General features: G+C 31.7%; 1 protein-coding gene across 1 annotated transcript in view; it reads left to right on the forward strand.

Annotated features, from left to right (window-relative positions):
• LOC145945469 (ankyrin repeat domain-containing protein 16) overlaps positions 1 to 18,254 on the forward strand; it is a 100,444-nt gene continuing 82,190 nt past the window's right edge. Inside the window, exons 1-2 of the mRNA XM_083054514.1 lie at positions 1 to 433; positions 527 to 790. Of these exons, the coding sequence (XP_082910640.1) occupies positions 106 to 433; positions 527 to 790 (592 nt within the window). The 5' untranslated portion in view covers positions 1 to 105. The remainder of the gene's footprint in view (positions 434 to 526; positions 791 to 18,254) is intronic.

The following is an 18,254-nucleotide window of genomic DNA, read 5'->3' on the forward strand; positions in this document are numbered from 1 at the left end:
TAAAATCCTGAAGAGCGTTTGTTATTACTTGGGTTTTCCTCAAAATTTCCTACGTTTTGAAACATTTGTTGAGTTAAAAATTCCGCGTATTTTTTATTTTTTAACATGTGTGATAATATTGCAACGACCGAGCTCCCTAACTTGTCGCGTGACTTTCTACGTGCTTGTCAAAACGGAGACATCCATAGAGCAAAAACTCTAGTTGAGAAATATGGAGTGCGCGATTGGAGCGACTTTCGTCATTCAACATCTGGTGATACTGCACTGCACGTGGCGGCACAAGCGGGAAATATACATGTTGTGAAATATCTGTGCGAGTGTTTCGACATGCCAGCATTTAGAGTCAATGTCACCAACAAAGATATGAAGAGGCCTTTGCACGAAGCTGCACAATTTGCGCAAAAGGATGTTTTGCAATATTTATTAGAAAATGGTATTTTGTTGTATCTCTATTTTTAAATTAATTATTTGTCATGTAAATAAATCTCTTTTAATAATAAGTTATACCATCAATCGATTCATATAGGTGCATCAGTGGATGCTTTGAAACGCGGCGACTGGACTCCTTTGATGCTGGCATGCACCAAAAATGGTCCAGCAGCCTACCAGTGCATCAGTAGTTTTTTGTCTGTTAACGCTAATGCACGTTTACGCAATAAAGATGGGTGGACACCGTTACTTATCGCTTGTCGAGCTGGTAATGAGAATGCTATCGATTTACTGTTGAAGCACTTGCCGAAGTGCATCGACGATCGAAGCAATAATGGTCGCAGCGCATTGCATATTGCTGGTAATTATATATATTTTTAATATGATATTCTGAATTCATTTTTTTACATTAAATTTATTATAAATAATATAAATAATGCAACTATTCTCACATACAATAATATACATATATATTCATATTAGTTTTGTAGAGAAAATTATTAATATTAAAAAACTATAGAGAGATATTATGATCGTGCGCAATTGAGAATTCTATCGATTATATCAAAATTAAGAAAATAGAATGTTAAATTTACAGAAATCATGGCTATCCTCAGTAGAGAATTCTATATCGAGTCAGACGTAGAACTGAAATCCACAGTAGTTAAAGTCATGTACAACGGGCAACGCTGGTAGAACTGCTTGATACACGAAGAGTTTATCCAGTGAACACCGTGATATTTTTATATTTTCTTTTATTTTTATTTTCTTTTATTTTTTAGGATTATTTTAAGAAAAGAAGAATTTTTAGATGAATCAAACTCTAAAAAGTTAAATCATTTAATCAATATTATATTTAACTTATATCTCAATTTATTATTTTCTCTATGTGTATGTATGAATTTATTTCTTAAATTTTTTAAATAATATTTGGTACTATTCTATTAATAATATTTGGTACCACTAGCGGATCCTGACGTCGATAATAGGGGGAGTTTTGCAAAATTATTTTATTTAATATTTTTGGTTTCATGATTATAGCTTTTATTCCAGGATCAACGACGTCGATAGCTATTTAATGTTTGTTTTGCTTTATTTATATTTTTTAAACAAATTCAGCAAAACTGTTTCTTTTAATTTGCAGGGGGGATTAACCCCCCGCCCCCCTCCCAGGATCCGCCAGTGTATGTATGTATATATATATATATATATATATATATATATATATATATTATATAAATATAAAGAATTTCTCGCCTAATTATTTTCATGAAACGAAATTATTTCATCATTTCGTCCTATGTCTGACTTAATCTATACTTAACTCCTTGAATGCGTAATGAGTATAATTTACAATGTATCTTATACATACATATTGTAAATATTATATAGATATAAAGAATTTCGCTTAATTATTTTCGTGCAACGAAATTATCTCATCATTTCGTCGTATGTCTGACTTAATCTATACTTAACTCCTTGAATGCGTAATGAGTATAATTTCCAGTGTATCTTATACATATACATAATGTATATATTATATATATATATATATATATATATAAAGAATTTCGCCTAATTATTTTCGTACAACGAAATTATCTCATCATTTTTTGTCCTATGTCTGACTTAATCTACACTTAACTCCGTGAATGCGTAATGAGTATAATTTCCAGTGTATCTTATACTTATATATATATATATATATATATATATATGTGTGTGTGTATATTATATAGATATAAAGAATTTCGCCTAATTATTTTCATGCAACAAAATTATCTCATCATTTCGTCGTATGTCTGACTTAATCTATACTTAATTCCTTGAATGCGTAATGAGTATATGATGAGATAATTTTGTTGTACGAAAATAATTAGGTGAAATTCTTTGTATCTATATATAATATATATTATATAGATATAATATATATAGATATAATATATATTATATATATATTATGTAGATATAAAGAATTTCACCTAATTATTTTCGTGCAATGAAATTATCTCATCATTTCGTCCTATGTCTGACTTAATCTATACTTAACTCCTTGTATGCGTAATGAGTATAATTTACAGTGTATCTTATACTTATATATATACACTAGCGGATCCTGACGTCGATAGCTCTTTAATGTTTGTTTATCTTTATTTATATTTTTTAAACAAACTAGAACAACACAAGCGCGCGCTACGCGCGCGCCATTCTTCGGTTTTATATTTATTAAAAAATAATATAAAATTTGTTTAAACTCGATTAATATTTTTTCATAGAAATCAACTGATTAAAGCGTTAATTTGGTAATTAAATTTTAAAATAATATGTTAAAATATTAAAATATTAAAATGTTGTAAAATTGTAAATAATATGTTATAATATCATATTCTCGATTAATATTTTTTGATGGAAATCAGCTGATAACTTTCAAAAATATTAATCGAGTTTAAAGTATTATAACATATTATTTAAACCTAATATTATTATTTTTTTAAATTTTATTTTGAACAAACTGTCAAACTGCTAATTCTCGCGATAACAGCCTCTCGATTAAGCTACGAATATAACACACAACGCGAATCTTGACAGCCAATAAGCATCGCGGAAAAGCGACAACAATAAGCTTTGATATATGCGAGTATCGATTTTACATATCTTTCTTAGAAAAGAAAAGAATTCAACCTTTTTGTCACGCAATTACTCTGCCATGAGCATAAAATATTAAATTCGAGTCAAAAATAATAAAATAATAACTCGCACTTTATATATCGTAATTTTATTATGCGCAAAGTAAGAATGTAGAGAAATTAAGTAGTACGAGTCAACAATTTCTCACTACGGTTAGCCTTTTCGTCGCGCAATCATTTAATCATTAAAATAAAATCATAAATGCGAGTCAAAAACAATAAAAAATAACACGCATTTTATATATCACTAGAACAACACACAAGTGCGCGCAATGCGCGCACTATTCTTCGATTTTACATAAAAAAAAATGATATTTTTATATAAAGTTTGTTTCAACTTGATTAATATTTTTTGATAGAAATCAGCTGATTAAAGCGTTAATTTGTTAATTAAATTTTAAAATAATAGTATGTAATAGAAATTATAAAATAATATGTTTTAAATAAAATGTTATAGTACATTAAACTCGATTAATATTTTTTGACAGAAATCAGCTGATAATTGTGCACAGTATGGGGTCAGCGGTTTAAAAATATTAATTTTCAATATTTTAAAGCGAGCCAAAAATTAATCTTTCATATATTTTATCAGTACATTGTCTGCACATTTTGATGGTACCATCAGCATACCAGCCTACAAACTTTTTGATCTAATATACGTAAAATGAATCCGCGCCGTATGGGGTTCGCGGGTAAAAAATTTTAATTTTCAATATTTTAAAGCGAGCCAAAAATTCATCGATTATACATTTTAATAGTACATTGATTACAGAACCATTTGATACCAAACAGACACCAGCGTACAAATTTTTTAACTTGATATACATAAAATAAGGTTGCGTCGCATAGGGTCAGCGGTAAAAATTATCGATTTCCAATATTATAGGACGAGCCAAAAATTCATCGATTATACATTTTAATAGTACATTGATTACAGAATCATTTGGTACTAAACAGACACCAGCGTACAAATTTTTTAACTTGATATACATAAAATAAGGTTGCGTCGCATAGGGTCAGCGGTAAAAAGTATCGATTTCCAATATTTAAAGACGAGCCAAAAATTCATCGATTATACATTTTATTAGTACATTGATTACAGAATCATTTGGTACCAAACAGACACCAGCGTACAAATTTTTTAACTTGATATACATAAAATAAGGTTGCGTCGCATAGGGTCAGCGGTAAAAAGTATCGATTTCCAATATTTTAAGACGAGCCAAAAATTCATCGATTATACATTTTAATAGTACATTGATTACAGAATTATTTGGTACCAAACAGACACTAGCGTACAAATTTTTTAACTTGATATACATAAAATAACGTTGCGTCGCATAGGGTCAGCAGTAAAAAGTATCGATTTCCAATATTTTAAGACGAGCCAAAAATTCATCGATTATACATTTTAATAGTACATTGATTACAGAATCTTTTGGTACCAAGCAGACACCAGCGTACAAATTTTTTAATATGATATACATAAAATAATGATTCGTCGCATAGGGTCAGCGGTAAAAAGTATCGATTTCCAATATTTTAATACGAGCCAAAAATTCATCGATTATACATTTCAATAGTCCATTGATTACAGAATTATTTGGTACCAAGCAGACACCAGCGTACAAATTTTTTAATACGGTAAACATAAAATAAGGATGCGTCGCACAGGGTCCGCGTCAAAAAAGTATCAATTTCTAATATTTTAAGAAGAGCCAAAAATTCATCGATTATACATTTCAATAGTACATTGATTACAGAATCTTTTGGTACCAAGCAGACAACAGCGTACAAACTTTTTCATTTGCTATACATAAATTAAGGATGCGTCGCATAGGGTCAGCGGTAAAAAGTATCGATTTCCAATATTTTGAGACGAGCCAAAAATTCATCGATTATACATTTTATTAGTACATTGATTATAGAATCTTTTCGTACCAAGCAGACACCAGCGTACAAATTTTTTAATACGGTAAACATAAAATAAGGATGCGTCGCACAGGGTCCGCGTCAAAAAAGTATCAATTTCTAATATTTTAAGAAGAGCCAAAAATTCATCGATTATACATTTCAATAGTCCATTGGTTACAGAATTATTTGGTACCAAGCAGACACCAGCGTACAGATTTTTTAATACGGTAAACATAAAATAAGGATGCGTCGCACAGGGTCCGCGTCAAAAATGTATCGATTTCTAATATTTTAAGACGAGCCAAAAATTCATCGATTATACATTTTAATAGTACATAGATTACAGAATCTTTTGGTACCAAGCAGACACCAGCGTACAAATTTTTTAACTTGATATACATAAAATAAGGTTGCGTCGCATAGGGTCAGTGGTAAAAAGTATCGATTTCCAATATTTTAAGACAGGCCAAAAATTCATCGATTATACATTTTATTAGTACATTGATTACAGAATCTTTTCGTAACATGCAGACACTAGCGTACAAATTTTTTATTACGGTAAACATAAAATAAGGATGCGTCGCACAGGGTCCGCGTCAAAAAAGTATCGATTTCTAATATTTTAGGACGAGCCAAAAATTCATCTATTATACATTTTAATAGTACACAGATTACGGAATCTTTTGGTACCAAGCAGACACCAGCGTACAAATTTTTTAATATGATATACATAAAATAAGGATGCGTCGCATAGGGTCAGCGGTAAAAAGTATCGATTTCCAATATTTTGAGACGAGCCAAAAATTCATCGATTATACATTTTATTAGTACCTTGATTACAGAATCTTTTCGTACCATGCAGACACCAGCGTACAAATTTTTTAATATGGTAAACATAAAATAAGGATGCGTCACACAGGGTCCACGTCAAAAAAGTATTAATTTCTAATATTTTAAGAAGAGCCAAAAATTCATCGATTATACATTTCAATAGTCCATTGATTACAGAATTATTTGGTACCAAGCAGACACCAGCGTACAGATTTTTTAATACGGTAAACATAAAATAAGGATGCGTCGCACAGGGTTCGCGTCAAAAAAGTATCGATTTCTAATATTTTAAGACGAGCCAAAAATTCATCGATTATACATTTTAATAGTACATTGATTACAGAATCATTTGATAACAAACAGACACCAGCGTACAAATTTTTTAACTTGATATACATAAAATAAGGTTGCGTCGCATAGGGTCAGTGGTAAAAAGTATCAATTTCCAATATTTTAAGACGAGCCAAAAATTCATCGATTATACATTTTATTAGTACATTGATTGCAGAATCATTTGATACCAAACAGACACCAGCGTACAAATTTTTCAATACGATAAACAGAAAATAATGATGCGTCGCACAGGGTCCGCGTCAAAAAAGTATCGATTTCTAATATTTTAAGACGAGCCAAAAATTCATCGATTATACATTTTATTAGTACCTTGATTACAGAATCTTTTCGTACCATGCAGACACCAGCGTACAAATTTTTTAATATGGTAAACATAAAATAAGGATGCGTCACACAGGGTCCGCGTCAAAAAAGTATCAATTTCTAATATTTTAAGAAGAGCCAAAAATTCATCGATTATACATTTCAATAGTCCATTGATTACAGAATTATTTGGTACCAAGCAGACACCAGCGTACAAATTTTTTAATACGTTAAACATAAAATAAGGATGCGTCGCACAGGGTCCGCGTCAAAAAAGTATCGATTTCTAATATTTTAAGACGAGCCAAAAATTCATCGATTATACATTTTAATAGTACATTGATTACAGAATCATTTGATACCAAACAGACACCAGCGTACAAATTTTTTAACTTGATATACATAAAATAAGGTTGCGTCGCATAGGGTCAGTGGTAAAAAGTATCGATTTCCAATATTTTAAGACGAGCCAAAAATTCATCGATTATACATTTTATTAGTACATTGATTGCAGAATCATTTGATACCAAACAGACACCAGCGTACAAATTTTTCAATACGATAAACAGAAAATAATGATGCGTCGCACAGGGTCCGCGTCAAAAAAGTATCGATTTCTAATATTTTAAGACGAGCCAAAAATTCATCGATTATACATTTTAATAGTACATTGATTACAAAATTATTTGGTACCAAGCAGACACCAGCGTACAAATTTTTTAATATGACATACATAAAATAAGGATGCGTCGCATAGGGTCAGCGGTAAAAAGTATCGATTTCCAATATTTTAAGACGAGCCAAAAATTCATCGGTTATACATTTCAATAGTCCATTGATTACAGAATCTTTTCGTACCATGCAGACACCAGCGTACAGATTTTTTAATACGGTAAACATAAAATAAGGATGCGTCGCACAGGGTCCGCGTAAAAAAAGTATCGATTTCTAATATTTTAAGACGAGCCAAAAATTCATCGATTATACATTTTAATAGTACATTGATTACAGAATCATTTGATACCAAACAGACACCAGCGTACAAATTTTTTTACCTGATATACATAAAATAAGGTTGCGTCGCATAGGGTCAGCTGTAAAAAGTATCGATTTCCAATATTTTAAGACGAGCCAAAAATTCATCGATTATACATTTTATTAGTACATTGATTACAGAATCTTTTGGTACCAAGCAGACACCAGCGTACAAATTTTTTAATATGATATACATAAAATAATGATTCGTCGCACAGGGTCTGCGTCAAAAAAGTATCAATTTCTAATATTTTAAGAAGAGCCAAAAATTCATCGATTATACATTTCAATAGTCCATTGATTACAGAATCTTTTCGTAGCATGCAGACACCAGCGTACAGATTTTTTAATACGGTAAACATAAAATAAGGATGCGTCGCACAGGGTCCGCGTCAAAAAAGTATCGATTTCTAATATTTTAAGACGAGCCAAAAATTCATCGATTATACATTTTAATAGTACATTGATTACAGAATCATTTGATACCAAACCGACACCAGCGTACAAATTTTTTAACTTGATATACATAAAATAAGGTTGCGTCGCATAGGGTCAGCGGTAAAAAGTATCGATTTCCAATATTTTAAGACGAGCCAAAAATTCATCGATTATACATTTTATTAGTACATTGATTACAGAATCTTTTCGTAACATGCAGACACTAGCGTACAAATTTTTTATTACGGTAAACATAAAATAAGGATGCGTCGCACAGGGTCCGCGTCAAAAAAGTATCAATTTCTAATATTTTAAGAAGAGCCAAAAATTCATCGATTATACATTTCAATAGTCCATTGATTACAGAATTATTTGGTACCAAGCAGACACCAGCGTACAAATTTTTTAATACGGTAAACATAAAATAAGGATGCGTCGCACAGGGTCCGCGTCAAAAAAGTATCAATTTCTAATATTTTAAGAAGAGCCAAAAATTCATCGATTATACATTTCAATAGTCCATTGATTACAGAATCTTTTCGTACCATGCAGACACCAGCGTACAGATTTTTTAATACGGTAAACATAAAATAAGGATGCGTCGCACAGGGTCCGCGTCAAAAAAGTATCGATTTCTAATATTTTAAGACGAGCCAAAAATTCATCGATTATACATTTTAATAGTACATTGATTACAGAATCATTTGATACCAAACAGACACCAGCGTACAAATTTTTTTTCTTGATATACATAAAATAAGGTTGCGTCGCATAGGGTCAGTGGTAAAAAGTATCGATTTCCAATATTTTAAGACGAGCCAAAAATTCATCGATTATACATTTTATTAGTACATTGATTACAGAATCATTTGATACCAAACAGACACCAGCGTACAAATTTTTTAATACGATAAACAGAAAATAAGGATGCGTCGCACAGGGTCCGCGTCAAAAATGTATCGATTTCTAATATTTTAAGACGAGCCAAAAATTCATCGATTATACATTTTAATAGTACATTGATTACAGAATCTTTTGGTACCAAGCAGACAACAGCGTACAAATTTTTTAACTTGATATACATAAAATAAGGTTGCGTCGAATAGGGTCAGCGGTAAAAAGTATCGATTTCCAATATTTTAAGACGAGCCAAAAATTCATCGATTATACATTTTATTAGTACATTGATTACAGAATCATTTGATACCAAACAGACACCAGCGTACAAATTTTTTAATACGATAAACAGAAAATAATGATGCGTCGCACAGGGTCCGCGTCAAAAAAGAATCGATTTCTAATATTTTAAGACGAGCCAAAAATTCATCGATTATACATTTTAATAGTACATAGATTACAGAATCTTTTGGTACCAAGCAGACACCAGCGTACAAATTTTTTAACTTGATATACATAAAATAAGGTTGCGTCGCATAGGGTCAGTGGTAAAAAGTATCGATTTCCAATATTTTAAGACGAGCCAAAAATTCATCGATTATACATTTTATTAGTACATTGATTACAGAATCTTTTCGTAACATGCAGACACTAGCGTACAAATTTTTTATTACGGTAAACATAAAATAAGGATGCGTCGCACAGGGTCCGCGTCAAAAAAGAATCGATTTCTAATATTTTAAGACGAGCCAAAAATTCATCGATTATACATTTTAATAGTACATAGATTACAGAATCTTTTGGTACCAAGCAGACACCAGCGTACAAATTTTTTAACTTGATATACATAAAATAAGGTTGCGTCGCATAGGGTCAGTGGTAAAAAGTATCGATTTCCAATATTTTAAGACGAGCCAAAAATTCATCGATTATACATTTTATTAGTACATTGATTACAGAATCTTTTTGTAACATGCAGACACTAGCGTACAAATTTTTTATTACGGTAAACATAAATTAAGGATGCGTCGCATAGGGTCAGCAGCATAAATATATCAATTTCTAATATTTTAAGACGAGCCAAAAATTCATCGATTATACATTTTATTAGTACCTTGATTACAGAATCTTTTCGTACCATGCAGACACCAGCGTACAAATTTTTTAATATGGTAAACATAAAATAAGGATGCGTCACACAGGGTCCGCGTCAAAAAAGTGTCAATTTCTAATATTTTAAGAAGAGCCAAAAATTCATCGATTATACATTTCAATAGTCCATTGATTACAGAATTATTTGGTACCAAGCAGACACCAGCGTACAGATTTTTTAATACGGTAAACATAAAATAAGGATGCGTCGCACAGGGTCCGCGTCAAAAAAGTATCGATTTCTAATATTTTAAGACGAGCCAAAAATTCATCGATTATACATTTTAATAGTACATTGATTACAGAATCATTTGATACCAAACAGACACCAGCGTACAAATTTTTTAACTTGATATACATAAAATAAGGTTGCGTCGCATAGGGTCAGCGGTAAAAAGTATCGATTTCCAATATTTTAAGACGAGCCAAAAATTCATCGATTATACATTTTATTAGTACATTGATTACAGAATCATTTGATACCAAACAGACACCAGCGTACAAATTTTTTAACTTGATATACATAAAATAAGGTTGCGTCGCATAGGGTCAGCGGTAAAAAGTATCGATTTCCAATATTTTAAGACGAGCCAAAAATTCATCGATTATACATTTTATTAGTACATTGATTACAGAATCTTTTCGTAACATGCAGACACTAGCGTACAAATTTTTTATTACGGTAAACATAAAATAAGGATGCGTCGCACAGGGTCCGCGTCAAAAAAGTATCGATTTCTAATATTTTAGGACGAGCCAAAAATACATCTATTATACATTTTAATAGTACACATATTACGGAATCTTTTGGTACCAAGCAGACACCAGCGTACAAATTTTTTAATATGATATACATAAAATAAGGATGCGTCGCATAGGGTCAGCGGTAAAAAGTATCGATTTCCAATATTTTGAGACGAGCCAAAAATTCATCGATTATACATTTTATTAGTACCTTGATTACAGAATCTTTTCGTACCATGCAGACACCAGCGTACAAATTTTTTCATTTGCTATACATAAATTAAGGATGCGTCGCATAGGGTCAGCAGCATAAATGTATCAATTTCTAATATTTTAAGACGAGCCAAAAATTCATCGATTATACATTTTATTAGTACATTGATTACAGAATCATTTGATACCAAACAGACACGAGCGTACAAATTTTTTAATACGATAAACAGAAAATAAGGATGCGTCGCACAGGGTCCGCGTCAAAAAAGTATCGATTTCTAATATTTTAAGACGAGCCAAAAATTCATCGATTATACATTTTAATAGTACATTGATTACAGAATCTTTTGGTACCAAGCAGACAACAGCGTACAAACTTTTTCATTTGCTATACATAAAATAAGGATGCGTCGCACAGGGTCCGCGTCAAAAAAGTATCAATTTCTAATATTTTAAGAAGAGCCAAAAATTCATCGATTATACATTTTATTAGTACCTTGATTACAGAATCTTTTTGTACCATGCAGACACCAGCGTACAAATTTTTTAATACGGTAAACATAAAATAAGGATGCGTCGCACAGGGTCCGCGTCAAAAAAGTATCAATTTCTAATATTTTAAGAAGAGCCAAAAATTCATCTATTATACATTTCAATAGTCCATTGGTTACAGAATTATTTGGTACCAAGCAGACACCAGCGTACAGATTTTTTAATACGGTAAACATAAAATAAGGATGCGTCGCACAGGTTCCGCGTCAAAAAAGTATCGATTTCTAATATTTTAAGACGAGCCAAAAATTCATCGATTATACATTTTAATAGTACATTGATTACAGAATCATTTGATACCAAACAGACACCAGCGTACAAATTTTTTAACTTGATATACATAAAATAAGGTTGCGTCGCATAGGGTCAGCGGTAAAAAGTATCGAATTCCAATATTTTAAGACGAGCCAAAAATTCATCGATTATACATTTTATTAGTACATTGATTACAGAATCATTTGATACCAAACAGACACCAGCGTACAAATTTTTTAATACGATAAACAGAAAATAAGGATGCGTCGCACAGGGTCCGCGTCAAAAATGTATCGATTTCTAATATTTTAAGACGAGCCAAAAATTCATCGATTATACATTTTAATAGTACATTGATTACAGAATCTTTTGGTACCAAGCAGACAACAGCGTACAAATTTTTTAACTTGATATACATAAAATAAGGTTGCGTCGCATAGGGTCAGCGGTAAAAAGTATCGATTTCCAATATTTTAAGACGAGCCAAAAATTCATCGATTATACATTTTATTAGTACATTGATTACAGAATCATTTGATACCAAACAGACACCAGCGTACAAATTTTTTAATACGATAAACAGAAAATAAGGATGCGTCGCACAGGGTCCGCGTCAAAAAAGTATCGAATTCTAATATTTTAAGACGAGCCAAAAATTCATCGATTATACATTTTAATAGTACATTGATTACAGAATCATTTGATACCAAACAGACACCAGCGTACAAATTTTTTAACTTGATATACATAAAATAAGGTTGCGTCGCATAGGGTCAGCGGTAAAAAGTATCGATTTCCAATATTTTAAGACGAGCCAAAAATTCATCGATTATACATTTTATTAGTACATTGATTACAGAATCATTTGATACCAAACAGACACCAGCGTACAAATTTTTTAATACGATAAACAGAAAATAAGGATGCGTCGCACAGGGTCCGCGTCAAAAAAGTATCAATTTCTAATATTTTAAGAAGAGCCAAAAATTCATCGATTATACATTTCAATAGTCCATTGGTTACAGAATTATTTGGTACCAAGCAGACACCAGCGTACAGATTTTTTAATACGGTAAACATAAAATAAGGATGCGTCGCACAGGGTCCGCGTCAAAAAAGTATCGATTTCTAATATTTTAAGACGAGCCAAAAATTCATCGATTATACATTTTAATAGTACATTGATTACAGAATCATTTGATACCAAACAGACACCAGCGTACAAATTTTTTAACTTGATATACATAAAATAAGGTTGCGTCGCATAGGGTCAGCGGTAAAAAGTATCGATTTCCAATATTTTAAGACGAGCCAAAAATTCATCGATTATACATTTTATTAGTACATTGATTACAGAATCATTTGATACCAAACAGACACCAGCGTACAAATTTTTTAATACGATAAACAGAAAATAAGGATGCGTCGCACAGGGTCCGCGTCAAAAATGTATCGATTTCTAATATTTTAAGACGAGCCAAAAATTCATCGATTATACATTTTAATAGTACATTGATTACAGAATCTTTTGGTACCAAGCAGACACCAGCGTACAAATTTTTTAACTTGATATACATAAAATAAGGTTGCGTCGCATAGGGTCAGCGGTAAAAAGTATCGATTTCCAATATTTTAAGACGAGCAAAAAATTCATCGATTATACATTTTATTAGTACATTGATTACAGAATCATTTGATACCAAACAGACACCAGCGTACAAATTTTTTAATACGATAAACAGAAAATAAGGATGCGTCGCACAGGGTCCGCGTCAAAAAAGTATCAATTTCTAATATTTTAAGAAGAGCCAAAAATTCATCGATAATACATTTCAATAGTCCATTGGTTACAGAATTATTTGGTACCAAGCAGACACCAGCGTACAGATTTTTTAATACGGTAAACATAAAATAAGGATGCGTCGCACAGGGTCCGCGTCAAAAAAGTATCGATTTCTAATATTTTAAGACGAGCCAAAAATTCATCGATTATACATTTTAATAGTACACAGATTACGGAATCTTTTGGTACCAAGCAGACACCAGCGTACAAATTTTTTAATATGATATACATAAAATAAGGATGCGTCGCATAGGGTCAGCAGCATAAAGTATCAATTTCTAATATTTTAAGAAGAGCAAAAAATTCATCGATTATACATTTCAATAGTCCATTGATTACAGAATTATTTGGTACCAAGCAGACACCAGCGTACAAATTTTTTAACTTGATATACATAAAATAAGGTTGCGTCGCATAGGGTCAGTGGTAAAAAGTATTGATTTCCAATATTTTAAGACGAGCCAAAAATTCATCGATTATACATTTTATTAGTACATTGATTACAGAATCATTTGATACCAAACAGACACCAGCGTACAAATTTTTTACTTGATATACATAAAATAAGGTTGCGTCGCATAGGGTCAGTGGTAAAAAGTATCGATTTCCAATATTTTAAGACGAGCCAAAAATTCATCGATTATACATTTTATTAGTACATTGATTACAGAATCATTTGATACCAAACAGACACCAGCGTACAAATTTTTTAATACGATAAACAGAAAATAAGGATGCGTCGCACAGGGTCCGCGTCAAAAAAGTATCGATTTCTAATATTTTAAGACGAGCCAAAAATTCATCGATTATACATTTTAATAGTACATTGATTACAGAATTATTTGGTACCAAGCAGACACCAGCGTACAAATTTTTTAATACGGTAAACATAAAATAAGGATGCGTCGCATAGGGTCAGCGGTAAAAAGTATCGATTTCCAATATTTTGAGACGAGCCAAAAATTCATCGATTATACATTTTATTAGTACCTTGATTACAGAATCTTTTCGTACCATGCAGACACCAGCGTACAAATTTTTTCATTTGCTATACATAAATTAAGGATGCGTCGCATAGTGTCAGCGGTAAAAAGTATCGATTTCCAATACTTTGAGACGAGCCAAAAATTCATCGATTATACATTTTATTAGTACATTGATTACAGAATCTTTTCGTAACATGCAGACACCAGCGTACAAATTTTTTATTACGGTAAACATAAAATAAGGATGCGTCGCACAGGGTCCGCGTCAAAAAAGTATCGATTTCTAATATTTTAAGACGAGCCAAAAATTCATCGATTATACATTTTAATAGTACACAGATTACGGAATCTTTTGGTACCAAGCAGACACCAGCGTACAAATTTTTTAATATGATATACATAAAATAAGGATGCGTCGCATAGGGTCAGCGGTAAAAAGTATCGATTTCCAATATTTTGAGACGAGCCAAAAATTCATCGATTATACATTTCAATAGTCCATTGATTACAGAATCTTTTCGTACCATGCAGACACCAGCGTACAGATTTTTTAATACGGTAAACATAAAATAAGGATGCGTCGCACAGGGTCCGCGTCAAAAAAGTATCGATTTCTAATATTTTAAGACGAGCCAAAAATTCATCGATTATACATTTTAATAGTACATTGATTACAGAATCATTTGATACCAAACAGACACCAGCGTACAAATTTTTTAACTTGATATACATAAAATAAGGTTGCGTCGCATAGGGTCAGTGGTAAAAAGTATCGATTTCCAATATTTTAAGACGAGCCAAAAATTCATCGATTATACATTTTATTAGTACATTGATTACAGAATCATTTGATACCAAACAGACACCAGCGTACAAATTTTTTAATACGATAAACAGAAAATAAGGATGCGTCGCACAGGGTCCGCGACAAAAAAGTATCGATTTCTAATATTTTAAGACGAGCCAAAAATTCATCGATTATACATTTTAATAGTACATTGATTACAGAATTATTTGGTACCAAGCAGACACCAGCGTACAAATTTTTTAACTTGATATACATAAAATAAGGTTGCGTCGCATAGGGTCAGTGGTAAAAAGTATCGATTTCCAATCTTTTAAGACGAGCCAAAAATTCATCGATTATACATTTTATTAGTACATTGATTACAGAATCATTTGATACCAAACAGACACCAGCGTACAAATTTTTTAATACGATAAACAGAAAATAAGGATGCGTCGCACAGGGTCCGCGACAAAAAAGTATCGATTTCTAATATTTTAAGACGAGCCAAAAATTCATCGATTATACATTTTAATAGTACATTGATTACAGAATTATTTGGTACCAAGCAGACACCAGCGTACAAATTTTTTAACTTGATATACATAAAATAAGGTTGCGTCGCATAGGGTCAGTGTTAAAAAGTATCGATTTCCAATATTTTAAGACGAGCCAAAAATTCATCGATTGTACATTTTATTAGTACATTGATTACAGAATCATTTGACACCAAACAGACACCAGCATACAAATTTTTTAATACGATAAACAGAAAATAAGGATGCGTCGCACAGGGTCCGCGACAAAAAAGTATCGATTTCTAATATTTTAAGACGAGCCAAAAATTCATCGATTATACATTTTAATAGTACATTGATTACAGAATTATTTGGTACCAAGCAGACACCAGCGTACAAATTTTTTAATACGGTAAACATAAAATAAGGATGCGTCGCATAGGGTCAGCGGTAAAAAGTATCGATTTCCGATATTTTGAGACGAGCCAAAAATTCATCGATTATAAATTTTATTAGTACCTTGATTACAGAATCTTTTCGTACCATGCAGACACCAGCGTACAAATTTTTTCATTTGCTATACATAAATTAAGGATGCGTCGCATAGTGTCAGCGGTAAAAAGTATCGATTTCCAATACTTTGAGACGAGCCAAAAATTCATCGATTATACATTTTATTAGTACATTGATTACAGAATCTTTTCGTACCATGCAGACACCAGCGTACAAATTTTTTCATTTGCTATACATAAATTAAGGATGCGTCGCACAGGGTCCGCGTCAAAAAAGTATCAATTTCTAATATTTTAAGAAGAGCCAAAAATTCATCGATTATACATTTCAATAGTCCATTGATTACAGAATCTTTTCGTACCATGCAGACACCAGCGTACAGATTTTTTAATACGGTAAACATAAAATAAGGATGCGTCGCACAGGGTCCGCGTCAAAAAAGTATCGATTTCTAATGTTTTAAGACGAGCCAAAAATTCATCGATTATACATTTTAATAGTACATTGATTACAGAATCATTTGATACCAAACAGACACCAGCGTACAAATTTTTTAACTTGATATACATAAAATAAGGTTGCGTCGCATAGGGTCAGTGGTAAAAAGTATCTATTTCCAATATTTTAAGACGAGCCAAAAATTCATCGATTATACATTTTATTAGTACATTGATTACAGAATCATTTGATACCAAACAGACACCAGCGTACAAATTTTTTAATACGATAAACAGAAAATAAGGATGCGTCGCACAGGGTCCGCGACAAAAAAGTATCGATTTCTAATATTTTAAGACGAGCCAAAAATTCATCGATTATACATTTTAATAGTACATTGATTACAGAATCATTTGATACCAAACAGACACCAGCGTACAAATTTTTTAACTTGATATACATAAAATAAGGTTGCGTCGCATAGGGTCAGTGGTAAAAAGTATCGATTTCCAATATTTTGAGACGAGCCAAAAATTCATCGATTATACATTTTATTAGTACCTTGATTACAGAATCTTTTCGTACCATGCAGACACCAGCGTACAAATTTTTTCATTTGCTATACATAAATTAAGGATGCGTCGCATAGTGTCAGCGGTAAAAAGTATCGATTTCCAATACTTTGAGACGAGCCAAAAATTCATCGATTATACATTTTAATAGTACATTGATTACAGAATTATTTGGTACCAAGCAGACACCAGCGTACAAATTTTTTAACTTGATATACATAAAATAAGGTTGCGTCGCATAGGGTCAGTGGTAAAAAGTATCGATTTCCAATATTTTAAGACGAGCCAAAAATTCATCGATTATACATTTTATTAGTACATTGATTACAGAATCATTTGATACCAAACAGACACCAGCGTACAAATTTTTTAATACGATAAACAGAAAATAAGGATGCGTCGCACAGGGTCCGCGACAAAAAAGTATCGATTTCTAATATTTTAAGACGAGCCAAAAATTCATCGATTATACATTTTATTAGTACCTTGATTACAGAATCTTTTCGTACCATGCAGACACCAGCGTACAAATTTTTTCATATGCTATACATAAATTAAGGATGCGTCGCATAGGGTCAGCAGCATAAATATATCAATTTCTAATATTTTAAGACGAGCCAAAAATTCATCGATTATACATTTTATTAGTACCTTGATTACAGAATCTTTTCGTACCATGCAGACACCAGCGTACAAATTTTTTAATATGGTAAACATAAAATAAGGATGCGTCACACAGGGTCCGCGTCAAAAAAGTATCAATTTCTAATATTTTAAGAAGAGCCAAAAATTC

Source organism: Prenolepis imparis, unplaced genomic scaffold (assembly GCF_030444845.1).
Source record: "Prenolepis imparis isolate NDT839.2.m4 unplaced genomic scaffold, iyPreImpa1.0 SCAF_1, whole genome shotgun sequence".
Classification (NCBI taxonomy): Eukaryota; Metazoa; Arthropoda; class Insecta; order Hymenoptera; family Formicidae; genus Prenolepis; species Prenolepis imparis.